The sequence below is a fragment of the Morone saxatilis genome, unplaced genomic scaffold, assembly GCF_004916995.1.
Source record: "Morone saxatilis isolate NCDOM2014 unplaced genomic scaffold, NCSU_SB_2.0 Contig11, whole genome shotgun sequence".
In the NCBI taxonomy this organism is placed as follows: domain Eukaryota; kingdom Metazoa; phylum Chordata; class Actinopteri; family Moronidae; genus Morone; species Morone saxatilis.
The window spans coordinates 20,317,009-20,334,977 of NW_023339663.1; the positions used below are offsets into that span (position 1 = coordinate 20,317,009).

Here is a 17,969-nt window from a genome sequence, read left to right on the forward strand (position 1 = left end):
GAGCCACACTTCATCCTCTAATATCTGGGAGGGAATCTGATTTGCCCCTGAGTGGTATGCATGCAATGCAACACACAGTAGTCACAATATATGTATTTTCTGATGTTAGATATTCATAACATGCTATAGCAAGTGATGGATCTTACAATTGTAGCTCATACAGTATGTTGTACTGTATCCAAGTTATATGAAAAAAAATATTCTAGATCTGTGTGTGAACACCGAAATAAAAAAAAATACTTTAGCATTGTTGTACTGTACAGTTTTACAAAGCTCCTAGCATGGCTGTGGAGTGTTAATCTTGTTTTACTCTGCTTGTACATTCATACTCCACTTAGATGTTACTGGATAAATACAGTTGGCTATAGGATACTAAAAGATATTACTTAAAAAAGACCAGCTTTACATCTTTTGTACAATTCTAACGTAGCTGGAAAAATATAGGCAAAAATAAAGTGCTGCTTTAGTAATATTGTTTAAAAGAATCAGCCCAAATATGGCAAGCCTTAGAAACTCATCCTATAAATAATGGGTGCCTGTCAGTGTGATGACAGAAAGACCTCACAGGTAATAGGAATCACTGAGATAACACTGGGTTACTTATTTTTCTAGGCGATATATATGATAATGAGTGACTGCTGATGTCAGACTGAGTGGGGTGGCTTTCATTACAGTGATTCAGCCAACTCCGTAATATGCTAATTTCTATTTAAAATGAAACTCAGAGTTTTTAAAGCACATGTCATGCACTTTCACAGTGTCTCCAAATGTACAAGGCGTAATTCTTTATTTTACAGCATTCAAAGGTGCAGTTTCTAAAAATGCAGTGCAATGTCGAATAGCAAGTAAACATGACAGGTTACAATATAAAAGCACAGCACCATTGGCCACTGTACAACAGTGTTATGTGAAGCTACAGTTGGCTAGATACATTCCTGACAAAAAAAGGTTTACTTCCAGCCTTAAAAACGTGCTGTATGACCATGGGGCTTATTGCATATCCATGTCATGGTTTTGGTTCAACTGACATAATAACTCCCCTACATTCTCACAGACGTGACTACAAAAGATACATGTTTGTGCCTTAACATTGAATATTACACATAGACTACATATAATGCCAGTTGAGTTCAAAATGTTTTATCTTGCACATTCATTTAGTACAAATACACTGACCTGAGATTGGAATTCACAATCTGTTACCTACTATGGTATATGGATTGATAGAATACAAACCCAGGAAAGCTACTACTCACTACTACACTGTAGTTTCAAGCCTTTGATTTGCTGAGTGTAGGCTATAATAATTAATCACCACAACCTGTGAGGGCATCAATCCACAATAAGTGCTACTGGCAAGGAATGGTGGCTGTCAAAATTAAATAGTTAAGTCATATTATTTGAAGTGTTGAAGGGTTTTATACCTTTCTTTAAAAAAAACACAGGTGGCATTGGCCTTCTTTCTTTCTTCCAGTTCCTCCTGCATTGTTTTGCTGATAGTGAAACCTTTTCAGATAATCAACGGAATTTAATTAGGATGCTTTTCCATTGAGAAAATCTGTGATCTGTCATGTCTTATTGAAAGATAATTATTCTATTCCATCTTAACAACTTTGGGAGCATCAACAGCTTTTTGTTTAGAGGGGGTCTTTCCCCCCTCTTGCTCAGTCTTCCTGGGCAGTCTGGGGCTGCCAGCAGCTTTCCGGGCGGTCTGAGGACTGGAGGAGCCGGCAGCCATTTTGCGTTGAAGTAACGGGCTCTTGGAGCCCTTGGGCTTTGTTGGTGTCAGTAAAGAGTCCATGACCTTTAGTGACCTCAGGCTGAGCAGACCACAGAAGTAGTTACACTGGTGCTGGGAGACAAACTGCTCAAAAACTTTGGGATTCCCTTCAACAGATAAACCTTGATGCCTGCAGCAACAGACGCGAAACACAACAAAATCAAACATTACAGTCGTGATCTGTATAAATGTAAATTACTGGTAAAATTAGGTTTTCACAGTATAATTTACAGAAACAGCACAATACAAATATACTGACCCTGTTGATTTGACTGAAATTCCCACATTGGTGATCTTTGTGTCAACACCTGCAAAATAACATCACGCATTTACTTTATTTTTCTGTTGTTTGGGTAATATATTCAAATGCGACAGACATGCAGTGGGAACCACATTAACTCCAGTACAAAAAAGTATTGGAAATGAAAAAAATTAAATTGGGAATGGAGTTCCTAGAACTAAACATGCTTAAAATCATAAGTTTAATGCTGTGTAACTAATGGTGTGTAATGGACCTGAAGATGTTTAAAGTACACATTTAACTTTAAGATAAGGGTTGAGAAGGTAAAATTTTAAGTAGCTCAGCACAAAATCATTTTTGCTCTCACACTTTTCCTTATTGCAAGCAATATTTTACCTCATTGGCTGTGGAAAGGTGTGTAGTACATCAACTTTTGAGCCCCTTTGACATACTACTGATTTTACCTCAAACTTTCCAAAGGAAAAACATCAATTTCACATCACTCTGTTGTATTTAAGTGTGAGCTTACCTTCTAGCCGAGTGAGTAGCAGATTGCCATTGGTCCACTGAAAGATCCAGTGTTGCAGGGCACAGCACTTCTGCTCCACCTCAGAGCCGGTCCTCGTATCTAGCCTGCCTGTGTGATCCAGGGTAGAGTATTTCTGATAGATTCCTGTTAGATCAGCCTCCACTTTGGCATAAGGGACAGTGTTTGCAGGTCGGTACATTAAGTAGACTGGAATCACCCTGTGTAACAAAGATTGGCATAATGTCACTGACCTTTTTAATGTTTAATGGTCCATACATTGTGTACAATACTCATTAGAACTTTTGATGAAGAGTAATCTGATTGTACTTACTCGATACAGGGCCCAAAGTTTTCAATCAGTCTTGCCTCTGTGCTGAAGATTTTGCAGTATTCACGGGCCAGGTTCTGAATTTTACACTCCTATATTCAGCACATTGGAGAATAGCCAGTAAAGATCAAAGCTCAACCTACACTAGTATGTGTATTCAATCTCAATTTGATTAGTTTTACAGTAATCCTATGTGGGTGGCAGGAATGACACCCGACTGATTATTTTTAATGCTAAATTTGTTAGTTTATTGAATGAATATTTAAATTTAAGAACAAATTACAAAACCAAACCTTTCTTACAAACCTGCTTGACAATGTCCAGGTTCCTGTCTATGAGGCAGCTTTCTCCTTTGCCTCCATAGGCGACGGGGTTGCATGCCTTGATGATACATGTATTTCCAGACTCAAACAAAGGCTCCAGACCATAGATGACTTTTGCCCTCCAGACCTTATGTGAGCAGCCAACACCAATATGAAATTCCTGCATCATTATACGGCCAAATAATTTGTTACCCCAGATGCCAGAATCAGCGACACCCTTGTTGAATATCATGGGTGTCATTTCAATTTCTTCTCCAACTGCATACAGAAGAATGTGAGAATAATGGTCAGAAAAACATTTGGGCTCTGATGCTGTAAAAAAAAGTGATCTAAACATGTAAAATCTCAACTTACCACCAAGGTCCTCACGTAGGGCCATTCCAGCCAAGACTGTAACAAAGTGGGAGAGAAGACAGAATGAGACTGGTTGTGGGCCAGTAATGCATTGAAAAGTATTTATTTTATGCCAAATGTAGGGAAAATAGGTACATACTATCTGCACTAAGAAGATAGTCTGTTGAGTCTGTCCCATATTCATTTGTGATTGTGCATCGGTAAACCCCAGAGTCTTTGCATGATGCCTGAACAATGGCAAGATTGACCTGAGTTTCATCGCCTGCACTGAGAAACAAACAAATAACAAATAACCCAGAATGCGTCAGAAAACATGTGGGTTTTACAACCCACTATTATAAGTCATCACTATTATGTTAGGCGAGTAATTGGAAGGCTATTTCAATAGCAGACTCTGGACACTTACTTTCTTTTAATCTGAGCAATCTTCTCTTCATTTCTGTACCATTTGATTGTAGAGTCACTAAGAATGTTGAAAAACTGGCACCATAATTTCAGGTGTCCTGAGGCATCTGCAAAGGTTTCACCCCTGATCTTACGAATAACTTGCGGGGCTAAATGGAAAGAGACACAACACAGAAAACATGGTAAAGATTCAAACTCTTCTATATCCTAATTATGAAGCAACCCTAATGAATCCAGTCTGATACTATATATGCCATAAATAATTCCCATATTCCATAGTATAGTGGGATTGTATAAATAGTATACTGGGACAATAATCAATCAACAATACACTAGAGTCATTTTAGTATGAATGCTGGCATTTTTAGTACTGGATATTTCAGTGTTAATGACAACACAGTATTCATCACGTCAGGTGAGCTCAAACAACATAAAAATATAGTGTAATTATAAAATTAAAACGTTTGAACACTTTAGTCCACCAGGCTGCGCTGCATTTTATAAGTGGCAAGTGAAATGCAGCTCTTCTATTTGATCCTCTAGCCTATTTTGTTGTTGCACATACAGTATTTTAAAATCAGTTTAATGTGGTATAGACGAGTCTGTGAATAACCAAACACAGACACTAAGGTTGGTCTGTGACCAAAAGCTGCAACACAATTAGCCTGATTGCTGGTGCAGGCGGGACAGTTAAATATATCAAACTAGAACTATAAATCAGCCAAGCCGATATATAACAGCTGATAGTAGCTTACATATTGGTGTTTATATAGGCTTAAGTAAGAAGACTTTGCAGTACAAAAAAGCCAAACCAGGTGAGGAAATTTAGAAACAATTACAAAGTTTGTCCTGTACTATGGATTGCATAATACACACCACTGGCTTCACAATCAGCAAAAACATAAAGACCTGTGTGTCTGTCTGTTTCTACAGAAGCATTTTGGTTTTCTTTGCTTTTGGTTCTATTCTAAGGAGCTTTTGAATCATGTCTCTCTGGCAACTCTGGCAGCTGTCTGCCACAGTGTATTTTTTTGATACTACCACTGGGGATGACAAAGCAGAAAACGTTTTTATATGCTATTAAAGCAGTGTGTCTTCAAGCAACATTTAAAAATGCTGATCCGATATGAAGGCCATTTTACCTTTGAATGGGTCGTGCTTATCCTTCTCTCCAGGTTTGCTCTCAGTTTTTGGGGTGTGGATCTCCTCAGTGGGCTGCTGGCTTGGTGCTTGAGTCTCAGATGCCATCTTCCTCCTGCTCACAAGCGGAGAATGTCTTTCTGCAGGAGAGGTTTGCTCACCAGGCGGCTGCAGTAGAGGTGACCGTCGTGACAGGCCTGGGGACGTAGAGAGGCCCACAGGACTTGTGGAAAGCTTGCTGTTCAGTGTAGAAAGCTCCTTTTTCTGGGTTTGGTTATCAAATGATGATATGGCCTCTGAGGCCTCTTCACGTTTGGCCTTGGGTATTAGGATTTTGCGTCTGGCCCCAGAGGCCAGCTCTTGTGCAGTAGCAGAAGGAATGGGGGAAACACAATTTCTTTTCTTTAACAATGGACTAGCCTCAGGAGTTGGACTGGTTAAGGAGTCAGCTCTTGAAAATTCCTTAATCATAGAGCTGTCCTGCTGAATAAGTTGAAGATTATTCTGTTGTGTATCTGTGCCAAGTACACTTTTAGTGGGGAACTTTTGTACACTCTGCAAAGAACTTTTTTCTGTGGTGTGTTCTTCCACTTTGAATTTATCTAGACGTGTTTCAGTATTCCCTTGTTCAGTTTTACTGTTGAGTTTAATTTCTGGACTTAACTTTTGTATAAATGCTCGGTCTTTGTCCTGAGCAGGTTCATCTTTGGCATGCGCCAAAACGATATTTGACTCTTGACCACTGGCCTTTATAGGTGTTACTGTGAGTGGAGTCCCAGGTTCTGGAGCTGCAGCTTGTGTGCTGCAATTGGTCCTGTCAGTTTGTTATGTTAGTTGCCTGATAAAACCGTCCCATACAGTGTTTCGCCCTTTAAGTTTTTGGGAGGAGTGTCATCATTACTCAACTCAGTTTTCCTGTCAGATGTTGACATCTTAGCTTCCGGTTTACAGTTGCTGTCGTTATCTTTTAACTCCTCACATGTTTCTGTAGAACTTGTAGATGGACCATGTACAAAGTCAGCATGGTTTGGAATGGCTAATGTTGAGTCAAGAGCCTTTATTTGTGATCTCAAAAGCTCAGCTATAGATATGATTTTTGTCACTGGTTTTTGAATTTCTTGGAAATCTTGGAGTTGGGTTATGTTTGCGTTTATTGGAGTTTTTCTTAGGAGTGGGATTGCAGGCTCAGATATATCTAATTTCAGATTGTTTAAATCTGAACAAGTTTCCTCTGCCATTTCTTTTTGAGATGCATCCACAATGATAACATCAGTGTCTTTATGTGTTGCATCTTTGGTCTTTTCTGTTTCAGTGTTTTCATTACTATGTAGCTCCTCATTTGGGGCCACACTGTCAGACTGCACTAATAACTTACCTACCTCGTTACCTTCTACTTTTTCATCAACTTGTATTTCTGTCCCTTCAACAGTTTTAATAGCTGTATCAACTTGGCTTTGCTGGGTGCTGTGCGAAACGTTACACCCTCGGGTGTTCTCACCACCACCAGGGCTTTGGAGGGGTGACTTCTGTAGGTCTGTAAAAAGGGCCATATGGCTTTCAGTTGATCCCCTGGAATGATCCCATGTGTCCTGTGTCATTTTGTCAATGGCTGCCTGAAGACCATGGTTCAAAGAAGGGGTCTTGATGTCATCTGTTGTGGTCTCTCTCTCTGATGGAGTCTTTTGTACTGGTTGTGAGTCCATCGAAAACTCTTTGAGTGGAAGCTCAAGGTTGACAGGTTCATCATTCCTGTTCATCTTTGTATGGGCCTGTGTAACCTTGGGACATAATACAAGCAGAGGTTTCCATGCTGTAAATACTTATTCCTTTATCCCCGGCTATGCTGGACATGAATAAACACATGTAATTTTAAAAACAGCAACTGCGTAACCAGCAACAAACAGAATGGAATGGAAAGACCTTAGAGCAAAAAATAAAAAAATAAACCAGAGAAAAAGACTTAATATCCATGTTTCAGGCTCTCCTTTTTGCCATAACACTTAAGAACTGCATGGTCGTGTAATATATCTGGTATGTCTTATAGTGAAACGTAAGCATGGCACACTGCTCTGGTCAATATCTGCCATACAAGCATGTTTGTTGAGTGTCAAATCCATATTAAATCTGTTATTGAGCTGAATGCCTTTTTAAATTAGCATGAGAGGTTTCCTGTGTCATGTGTCATTCCATCATGGATGAGATAAGCCATAATATAGCTCAGGGGTCATTCTCTTTGCCTATATTCTGACCCTATGTCCTTTCAAAAAGGAACTGCAAAACTGACTTTAAAGTACTTAACTATTAATAGTTAATAATTATACAGTATACAGTCAAAGTTATCATAAAATATATTCCCTTTATCCAATTCTGACATTGTGAGGCCTTTTCACATGTAAGGTGGCTATTTTATGTTTAAGTGTGGCCAGAAAGGAATGTGAATCATTTTAAGAGGTGCTTCAGCTGTGCAGTGTTTCGTCTCAGCTCTCAGTGCCGTCAGTGTTAAGCCATGCAGCTGGAGTGATGGTGGATGATTACATAAGCAGTGGACAATAAAGATTCACAATCCAAATAGCAAAATAAGTGTGTTATTTGAAAACAAGCTAACAATGTCTTACATTATGTTATGTCAGAATATAATGTATTTAAGTTAGGTATATGCACTTAACTAACTTAACATCACCAATAAGGTCACCATCTCAACACCCTCCATTTACTTTCACTTTTAAACGTATTGGACAACATTAGACAACTACACAATTTTACTCTGGCAAAGAGTTAGATGAAAAGATCAATATTACTCTCATGTCTTTCGGTTTAAGTTCAGCTGAAATTGTATTGTTTGCAACAGCATACATATCTGCTCTAAGGCTACAGTCAGCAGCTGTGAGCTTAGCCGAGCATAAAGACTTGAGGAAACAGCTAGCCTTTCTCTGTCAGATGACAGTTGTTATATCTAATTTGATTAATCCATACAGTAATGTAAAAACAAAAACATCTTCCCTCTGTTTACAGTCTTTGTGTTCGGAGGAAATCCCCTTTATCTATGACCTATTATTACAGAGTGCCAAAGTATAATTTAAAATTTCTGCAAGGGCCAACTCTCGGACCTTTGAACTTACAATATCAAATGCACTGCATTAGTATACCTGCTGCGTCTGTCAACATGTGCGTCATTTAATTCTTGTCACACAGCGGGGCATACTTGTAAAAGATATAAATAGCTCCAGGTTGCTTGTGTTACTGATGAGGCCTGCGTTGGCAGCACAAAGCACTCATGAGCTCATGCAAAAAGGCTCACTCACCTCCCTCAGCAGCGCTGGCAGAGACACAGACACATTTTTTTGGCAGAGGCTTGTTTCCTTCTCAGACAGCTGATCTCCGGTCTGTTCACACGAACTCTGAGATAAAGCAGTGCTACTTTCACACGAAGCGTTCACTGAGTCTCTGTGTGTTAAAGATCCACTAGTGTTAGTATTTGACTTTTCTTCAACATCCATAACTGTAACATCTTCTGTTTTAGAAATGTCCTTCTTTGCTCTACTGAGGGGTTGTTGTGGATGTGCTGCTGCTGCACTTGTCTGTAATCGTGTTGAGGTAATGTTAGGACTTTGGTTCTGCATTTTCAAATAGTCTCCTGTATCTTTGCAACCAGTTTCCTTCTCATGCTTTGCAGCTTGTTGGCCTTCAGTTCCTGACACAGCATAACTTGTAGATGTAAGAGCAGCGGGGGGTACCAAGGCAGTGAGCTGTTGTTTCTGTGAAGGCACAGTTACCTCAGCACATGTGTTTTCACCCTGTGAAGGCCTGTCAACAAGCAATGCTTCCTCTGTTTCTGATCTTTGATGTTGTTCTGTCACATTTCTGGAGTCTGAATCCACAACTGAAGAACCAACAATGTTCTCTACTTCCATAACCTCTTCTGAATTCCCCTCAGAGGGCACTGGCTCTGTGCAGACCAGAGCTATAGAGGCTGAGGTCTCATCTTTTGGCCTCCCCCCCTCAGATGTCCGTTCTCCGGGCATGTCTGATTTTGCAACTTTTGCATTGTTGGAAATTTTAATCTTCTTTTTGACAAAGGGAGTTTTGGGTTGGTGTGCAGTAAAAATCTTCTGGGCAGAATCATATATATATGTCCCACTCTTGTTACCATTTTCAATGATGGCCTGTCCATTAGTTACAGTATACACTGCTCCATTAGGGATGGGGACTGGCTTTTCTTCCACCTCTTCCACAGTTGCCTCCTGCAACCTCGCCTCAGTCTCTGCAGGTACAGCCTGATGGTTCTCCTCACTGCCCTCATCCTCCATAGAGCTTGGCGTGCTGAGAAAGGCATCCATCGTGGAGCGCCGTTTCCTTTGTGTGCGGTCTGGACTGATGGTTCGTAGAGGCTCCTGGTTTTCTTTACCTTCCGCTTCCCTGCGTCGGTTTTCAGCCTTTTGTTTCAGCTTGGCAAAGTAGCGCTGGTGGATCTTGAACTCATTCATTTCGCCCACCTCCAAAACCCCAGAACAGGACACAATACCTTTATTGTTGCTGGCTGAAGCCTGGTATATAGCTGCATCCTCCACGCTGCAACTGCAAAGAGAAGTCAATTTAAGTTGCCTTAATTTAAATTATCAAGAAAATTGATTCTTGATAAAAACAAAAGTAAACATTGCTGGAAAAAACACTGTGTTGGTAAAACTGTGTTTAGAGGATAAGCTCTTTTTTAATGAGTTTACTTAATGTGGGAAAGAATGTTGAGGCACTCTTAGTATTTTAGACTACTTTATAGCATAAAAATTGCAATAATACACTATGGTTTTATTGCCTCAATCACAGTGTCCTTTTCTGTGTAGTAATTTCGATTACTTCATAAGAAGTCTTAACAGACTATCTTGAGGTCAGTAGTATCTTGGTAGAACAAGTGTGGTCAGATGTCATATCAGTGGTTTCCAAACATACATACTTGTAAATGTGCAGGGAATGGTTTTGTCCATTGCGGAATATCTCATATTTGGGCAGTCCACAGTATCTGTCTAACTGCACATCATCCTTATACCAAATAACTTGAGGAGAAGGGTGTCCTGCCACAAAAGAAAAAGATCTGGACATCAAACAATTTCTGTATCAACTAGAAAAGCCAACAGTTTAGTTAACAATTGCTTCACTGCAGTGTAGCTAGAGAAAACTGGATGCATTACGCTTGCCTTGTAGAGTATATAATATATTTAGAGTATAATATATTTAAGATGCTCAAGATGCATGAAACCAGGTGCATATTGAGCTTTTTTTCAGATGTAGTACATTATTTTGTGCATTCACTTTCTTTGAATTGTTACATTCCAATAAGAATTCTACTTAAAAAAAAATTCGTCAAGTACACTGTGTTATATTTATTATATCATGTTCACCTGTGAAACAGTGTTTACCTGTAACCACACAAGAGAACTTCACATTGCAATTCTCGGACACAGCTCTTGACTTCAGGGTTGTTTCGAAGGAGGGCTGCGTTTCCTCAGTTAACTGTGCCATCATGCTGCAGAGGGTGCTCCTGTGCAACAAAGCGGAGCTGGTCAGTCAAGTTGTAAAGTTATTTACAATCCATACATACTGGATTATTGTTTAGTGTAAATGGTCAGTTTTCTGACTTAAGAGAAAAAGGGTAACTTTTAGCTTTAGATTACAGTCCGCAACGTACAACATAATTACTTTTGAGTTACGGTGTAATCTTTTGTACTAATGGTGTAACGATACAGTACGTAACAGTACATATATGTAGATACTGGTAAATAAGAAGTTATGGAATTAGGGGGTAACAATTCTGAATTATACAGATAACTTATACTAGTTATTTTTTAACTGCTGTGTACATATTCTGTTATTACAGGGTATGTATGACCTACTGAGAAATAATCTGGACCTGTCGGTGAAAATGTAGTGATGACTGCATTACTTAATAAATCTGATGTGGTTTTATTTAAATGACCTCATTACCAACAAACAAGAAAACTACATTGCCCCTTTATAATTATGGTGTACTAATGGTGTAATCCTTAATTATTACCCCGTTCTTCCATAACTTCACATCTTGTTACCCAGTATCTACATATGTGTATTGGTATACGTACTGTATTGTTACATCTTTAGTACAAAAGATTACACTGTAACTCTGAAGTAATTACGCTGTACGATGCAGGCTGTAATCTAAAGTGTTACCAGAAAATGTATTGTCTGGCTTTATTTATCTCACGACCTTGACCCATTGCCTCTAGGTGGCATTTTTTTTACATTTAAATACTGAAGTTCAGTTAATGCAGCTTGGAGACAATTTCTGATTAAACAAAGACGTAGTGATGTCACCCAGGATTTTATAAAAATGATGTAAACAAACGTTTTGAGCCAGATCTCCACAAGTTTAGTTGTTGCTGGCACGAGACAATCCAAATGTAGGTTGGAGCCTGGGTGGAGCTAGTTATGATTGAGAATTACTTGGAAAAAAAAAACACCTCACCGACTACAATCTCTCATTATACTGTTTAATTTCTCCAAATGTGTACTGATTTAGTCATCAAAGTCAAGCTGGAATTTATGCCTTCCATCACATTGATAACACAAACTAAAACTAGACTATGATTTGTCTTTAATGAGTGTTCTTGGAGGCAGTTACACAGTCTTATTTTTACAGACCACATAAAAAAGAAACAAAAGAGGAGTGTTTCTTGTAATCTTTGACCTCTGCAGTTCAGTATGAATAGTAGTTATTTGGCATGTCCTTAGAGAAATCTAATTAGTCCATATGACATTAATTATAAAAATGAAACACATCACCATAAATATAATGTTTCAAGAATATTGAACCATTATAGCATGTGGAAATGTGGAAGAAACATCACACACATACTGTATAATAACAGAAATGGAGGTGGGCATGCATATAGTGAGAACGTATGCAGTTAATCCATGTCTGGTGTTGACATCCATTTCAGTGTTAGTTCAGTGCACATTTAAAGGATACTGTTACGCTTCACTGCATGTTACTCATGATTAAGCAAACTAAACCAGACACTAATACTAAAGAAAGTCACACTTAAATAATATAGTGAATAATATGTGACTTTCAGCACGTACTGCTGTTCATCTTGTTGGTATTCAGTATTGAGTATTAAGTTTTGAGCTAAAAAGTTTTCATTTTTGCAACTCCTGCTTGAAGCAATACCCATGTCCATTGTCGCAAAACAATCTTCTATCATTTAGCAGTGATAACACACAAGCAATTGTGTTGTTGAGGGCCACAAAGGATTAGAGGGAATCGAAAGTCTAGAAACCAATAATGCTGCATATCAAATAACATGAGAGTTAAGGCATCCTGAAAAAAAACAAAACAAAGAGAAAAAAGTGGGCATCAGGGCACTATTAAACTATTTCTGTATGATAGTTGCTTTGGTAATGTTGCTGTAAAGGCTGCCCTGTGCCTCTGGAAAGAAGAAGAAAGAAGAAAAAAATGTATTTATTATTATCTCAAAAGAATCTTCATAGTCTATCAACAGAGTTATCATTAAAGAGTTGGTCCAAAAGGTCAACACCCGTTGTTCAATGGTCAATCTTTCCACGCAGAAGCTGTTGTTTGTGTATTGCTTGATGTGAAATGGGGCCCATGCTGCATAACTGAGATGCTGTTCTTAATCAGCAGTTTATTTAAACTCTGGTGCCCATGGCAACAAACAAAGAAATAACACATCACACACGTACACCCCAGGTTAGGATAATTTAGAAGTATTGATGTATTATAGAGCACTTGTTGAACTAACAGAGTTGTAGCACAGCTTACTGTGTTAGTGTTGAATCCGTACCTGTTTTCTGGCCTCACGTTAGAGAGGTAGCTGCAGCCACTAGGCCGGCTACTCCCATTGAAATCATCCCCATTGCTGGATCTTCCATTGCTAGAAGAGGAGCGTGTCATTGTCCTCCGTGAACCCATTTTCCACCAGAAAGAGGAATATTCAAAGGGGAAAAAAAGTTCTTCACAAGAAATAAAGTTTGTGTTGTCTCTTCTGTTTTGCCTTCCCAGAGAGATTTATAAGAGCTAAAGAGGAAGTAAAAAAACATGAACAATGATAACTTGACCACGGACAAAACAATAGAAAGTTATATTACATAAACTTGAATTCAAATTTAAGATAAAAAAAGACACTTTGTGTTTTTCTATAGTTATAGTAAAAACACAAATGTCAGCAGGAGATGCTCTGTAAAAAGACACCACTGTCCTATTCATTATTTACATAAACAATAGTCTGTTTTATACAGTTAACTCACCATTCACAAGTTTCTTTCCCTCCTTTGACAGATACCCCACAGCACTGACTTAAGGCACTGCAATTTCCAATCAAACATGAGCATGCGTAGGCTACTGGACTATTTATAGTTGGCCTGCAAATAGGCACAAGAGCACATCACACTTTCCAAAACTTGCCTTTGAACCCTTTTATAAAATACAAAAAAAAAAAAAAAAGCCATGTAGAGAAAGGTCTGTGCAGAAACAAGAGAAATCCTTCTGAAGAAGAAAATCCACAAGATCATCCCAGGTTTGATAGTTCCCCGAAAAGGAGAGGATTAAAAAAAAACAGGGTGAAGGGCTTTTTCTAGTCTGTTACCAATGGAATACATGCACTCAGAGAAGAGAGAGACCACTTGTGTGGTCAGAAGCTCTGTGTACAGACTGTAGTAAAGAATCATATGAGCCTGTCAATCAGAAAAATGACGCCCTCACTTTTAGGTCCATTAATACGAGCAGTACATTCTTTCAGTCATCCAGTCACACGAGGTTACTTTCCAAACATAAAAGTCTGGAGTTACAATGACCTCTGTTTACCAGAGGACTTGTTGATGCAGAGTTATAAGCAAAACCTTACAAAAACAGCACAAATTGGCACCTTTTTTTTTCCCATTCCAAGCACTTACTTATATTACAATATAACATAAGATGGTGAAACCTACCAAGCTCTCTGGCATGCATTGTCCAGTGATTGACAATTGAACTGGATCCCCAAAGGAAAAGCAGTAGGAATAGAACAGCCTTATATAGGCAGATCCCACTGACTGCCAAAGAGCTCTTATCTTTACACAAGCATGCACGTACACACTCTTTCTCTCTCACACACACACATCAGTGATTAACACTTTAATTAGTCTTTTTGTACTTATATATAATGGATTGATTTTTTAAAACATGATTTGTACAAATGGGTAAGAAGATACCCATTTGACATTTTTGTTTCTCATCAAACAAATCATAATTAAGTAAAAGGATTAATTACCTTGTAAAGCTGAGAACAAAAATAATCTATTTTTTGTAATCAGACTCTCCTTTAAGAATGTTTTATTTTCACCTTGAACTTCTTTTCGCCTGGTAAACAAACTGCAAAGCCGCCAAATCTTTTTTGAACTGATAGCAACTGGCACCAGTAGGCCTACTACTATGAATTACAGCTTCCTGAGTGTGTTCAAATCAACTTCAAAGGTATCAATCTGAATTTTCTCTCAAGTTACCACATAGGCTTGTCATGTTACACATGCCTATGTGTCTTCTGATCAGCTATTTAAATTTTTTTGTTCCATCCATCCATCATGGCCTTCTATAACTCTGACACTTTCCGCTTTTCTTGCCAGGGAGGTGATATACTGACTCAACTTAATGACCAAGATTAACTGAAGAATTAAATTTCAAAATAAGAGAGAAATTCTGACAACGTACATGTAATATATTCTTATAAAAAAATATATATATATTTAACCCCCTGAAAAAGTCAGTAAAGCATTTCAGAATGGATTCCATGAGCGATTCCTATACAGCTCCCCCTTCACACACACGGATACACACTGTAGTGATAGACATGTATGGGCTGCAGAGCCTTGTGTGTGACCGGTTGCCAGTCCTCTGTGAAGGGGCTTGAAAACACAGTTGCCTCAGCATGGTCTGGATATTCTTGTCGGGGTGTATACAGAGAGATCAAAGCACAACAGGGTGTGGGGACACTACAGAGGCTGGGGAGACTCTGTCGTGTGACTCTATTTGACAGTCTATCCTCTTTGAGAATGTTATCCAACTGCTGATGGTTGGAAAGGGATTTCCTAATGCTGAACCATAAATATCAAGATACAGGGAAATGTAAAAATGTAAAAAGACCTTAATTTTTGCTCGTGAAAATAGGACCAATGGAAATAAATCCATCCATCCACATAAAGCTTTTCTTTGAAGTTTTGTTTAATGTATTTTTGCTATCCATGTCATATTATTTCCACTTTCACTAAAACAAATAATCACGTCAGTGTTTTAACAATCCCTCTCCAAACTTGAATTCAGATGGTGTGAGTTGGAGCCATGATTTCAACATTGCATGACCGTTGCCTCATGCTTTGCTATGTATAGCACTTTGCTAAATCCTGTTGTGGCCTAGTCTGGCAGATTTATAGAGGGGTTACAGATGATGCTGACTGAGATCACTACCTCTGGCTTTAGTGATACCATTATCTGTCTTTTGCAAACATAATTGTGCACTATCAAAAATAGATGGAGGTTACTGCAGAGCAAATGTAAATTGTTATAATCAGTCATTAGAACCAGAGTGATAATGGACAAGCACAGGTCTGGATGACGAAGAGTGTGTGTGTGTGTGTGTGTGTGTGTGTGCGTGTGTTGGTGGACATAACGATAAACCAAAAGGTATGAAGCAGGTTGGACAACTGTCAGCTCTTCAGTTTCACTGTGGCATTCATTTACCAGCTCTAGACGTCTAATAAATAGTGACCTTTCAGCATGTGGTCATGAACCTTTCACTCAGAACTTCCTCTTGTCCCCGGCTCTTTCTTCAGTCGTAATGTCAAAACTAAAAGAAAATCATGAAGTTTTTGGAAAAACCAGCCTCACCAATCTCCCATCGTTTTTGTTCATTTTAGTGTAACTGGCCTTCGGAGAACACCTGCCTTCAGCCTCCAGTAAACCATTATGCCCTTGACTCATGCACAATGTCAACCAAATGAATGTCAGTGTAGTGTCATTTTTCTGTGCAATTAAACAGTCACAACGTTGTTGTCGCAAACAGGTACTGTCTGTATCTTCTCACTAGGTAAAGTAGCCTACATGACGGATTTTCTATTGTTTGTCAGCTAACTCTAGAGCATGGACAGGTATTGTGGTAATCTTCAGAAAAGGTTTTGAGGTGATGTAAACTTGGCCCACTTTAAGCCAATTAAGTGAACTCCAAAATGAGGCCAATATGAATGAGTGTTTCCTCTTGTTCAGTTCTGTTGGCTAATCAAGTGGTTGAGTGCATTCATATTATTTTGTAAAATCAGCTGATGAAAAACATTTCATACAAAAGATGCTCCTAATGATCTTTAAAGAGCCCTTGCCCTATTATTATTATTATGGCCACAGATTTGTAAGAATAAAAGCTAAATTGGGAATTAACTGTTTGATGTTGCTGCCTGTGGGGCCAACAGACTCTTGAGATAAACCACTACTATTAATGCTACGCTAAACACCAGCTGCATGGGGAACACACTGTTCTAATCCAACTGAGATATTACAGTATCCAGATCCAAGATGGTTTGAGGGGTGAGGTGTCGACACAGACAGGACAGGGAGAGGGGCACACCAGTGGACCAGCGGGGTAGAGGCCAATATTACTGGGGTTTTGATCACAGATTAATTCATCTTTCCAGGGCTGGGGCCAAATTAACATGTTTATAGGACCAAAATTGCAGAATATATACTGGTACTGACTTTAACACCTTTAACTCTCATAACATCTTGATATAAATCTGTAATCAGTTCAGTGAGACCCGGATGGCCCTGTCGTGAGTGTTTACTGGCAGGGTGGCCTGGTGCCAAGTGTACCCCGAAACAGCCTCCCACACGCATGCACAGTTGGACAGCAGATTGTTTTGATGTTTGACAGGTCTCTGTGGAAACTGAGCTTGGCTTTGTACAGCCGTCTGGCCTGCTGCTGAGGTTGTGACATCATCTTCTGGATATTCATACCAGTGTCAGCTCCAAGGAAGCAGAAACAGGAGAAGACTTGACTTCCAAGGACAGCTGTGTGCCCCACACACACTTTCACACACACACACACACACCCACAGAGATCATGACTTTTACGTTGCACTGCACTGCTCACACCGCCTTCAGCCAATCACATGCACAGACTGTGAGCATACAGTATGCTGTCCTATATTGACTAATGACCCTTAGTTAATATAGTAGCGTACTCCTGATTATACAGGAGCTGGCGATGCATGGGATCAATTTGGCCTGTTTATATTTTTTATTTCAAATGTACTCCTCACAGTCGGCAAAATGGAATATGAACTTTTTGTGTTGGATATTAGACTAAAGATGTTGAAGATGTTTTGCAAAGCAATCTCAGTTTACAGGTTTGTGACATATTTGTTTTGTTCTTTGCTGCACACAATTAAGGTATAAAAACCTTTTTCTTTTTTTGTTCTATTAACAAAAGCACACATTTAGTGTGTGGAAGATTAAAGCCCTAAACATCTTTCTAGTGTACCATCGGTTAACTTCATCTATACTACACAGTATAAATAAACACCGATGTGATTTTTCTGCAGGTGGAATTACAGTGACATCTAGTGGTAACAGTGAGAGCTCTAAAATAACACCAATGTACAAACTAGGGTTGAATTTGGCCATAAGATGCTCAAAAATCACCTCACTTGTCTTGTTTTGAATTGGATTAAAACACCTGAGTATTTATACAATGTAAAAAGAAAAACAGTTCGAACAGCTAGAAATTTTGTCATTTCATTTACAAAAACCAATAATACTAACTGAAGCCTTTAAACAAGATGAGACCATCAATCTTTAGCAT

General features: G+C 38.9%; 1 protein-coding gene across 1 annotated transcript; it reads right to left on the bottom strand.

Annotated features, from left to right (window-relative positions):
• Positions 1-750: 750 nt before the first annotated feature.
• On the bottom strand, positions 751-13,803 carry alpk3b (alpha-kinase 3b). Its single transcript, XM_035652080.1, has 15 exons — positions 13,396-13,803; positions 12,933-13,165; positions 10,512-10,633; positions 10,049-10,166; positions 8,403-9,675; positions 5,939-6,878; positions 5,103-5,888; positions 3,962-4,109; positions 3,695-3,822; positions 3,556-3,591; positions 3,185-3,459; positions 2,882-2,970; positions 2,551-2,768; positions 2,040-2,088; positions 751-1,910 (listed from the first exon to the last, which is right to left on the bottom strand). The coding sequence occupies exons 2-15, from the start codon at positions 13,058-13,060 to the stop codon at positions 1,595-1,597; spliced, it is 4,626 nt and encodes a 1,541-aa protein (XP_035507973.1). The 5' UTR covers positions 13,061-13,165; positions 13,396-13,803; the 3' UTR covers positions 751-1,594.
• Between the last annotated feature and the right edge of the window lie 4,166 nt (positions 13,804-17,969).

What these genes read in the sequence shown, in the direction of transcription:
- alpk3b (XM_035652080.1), bottom strand. Translation starts at nt 13,060, where the DNA reads ATGGGTTCACGGAGGACAATGACACGCTCCTCTTCTAGCAATGGAAGA. An exon ending in TGCCAGCGCTGCTGAGGGAG is followed by an intron (nt 6,879 to 8,402) that starts GTGAGTGAGCCT and finishes TTATGTCCCAAG; the next exon opens with GTTACACAGGCCCATACAAA. An exon ending in TAAGCACGACCCATTCAAAG is followed by an intron (nt 4,110 to 5,102) that starts GTAAAATGGCCT and finishes CTTTCCATTTAG; the next exon opens with CCCCGCAAGTTATTCGTAAG.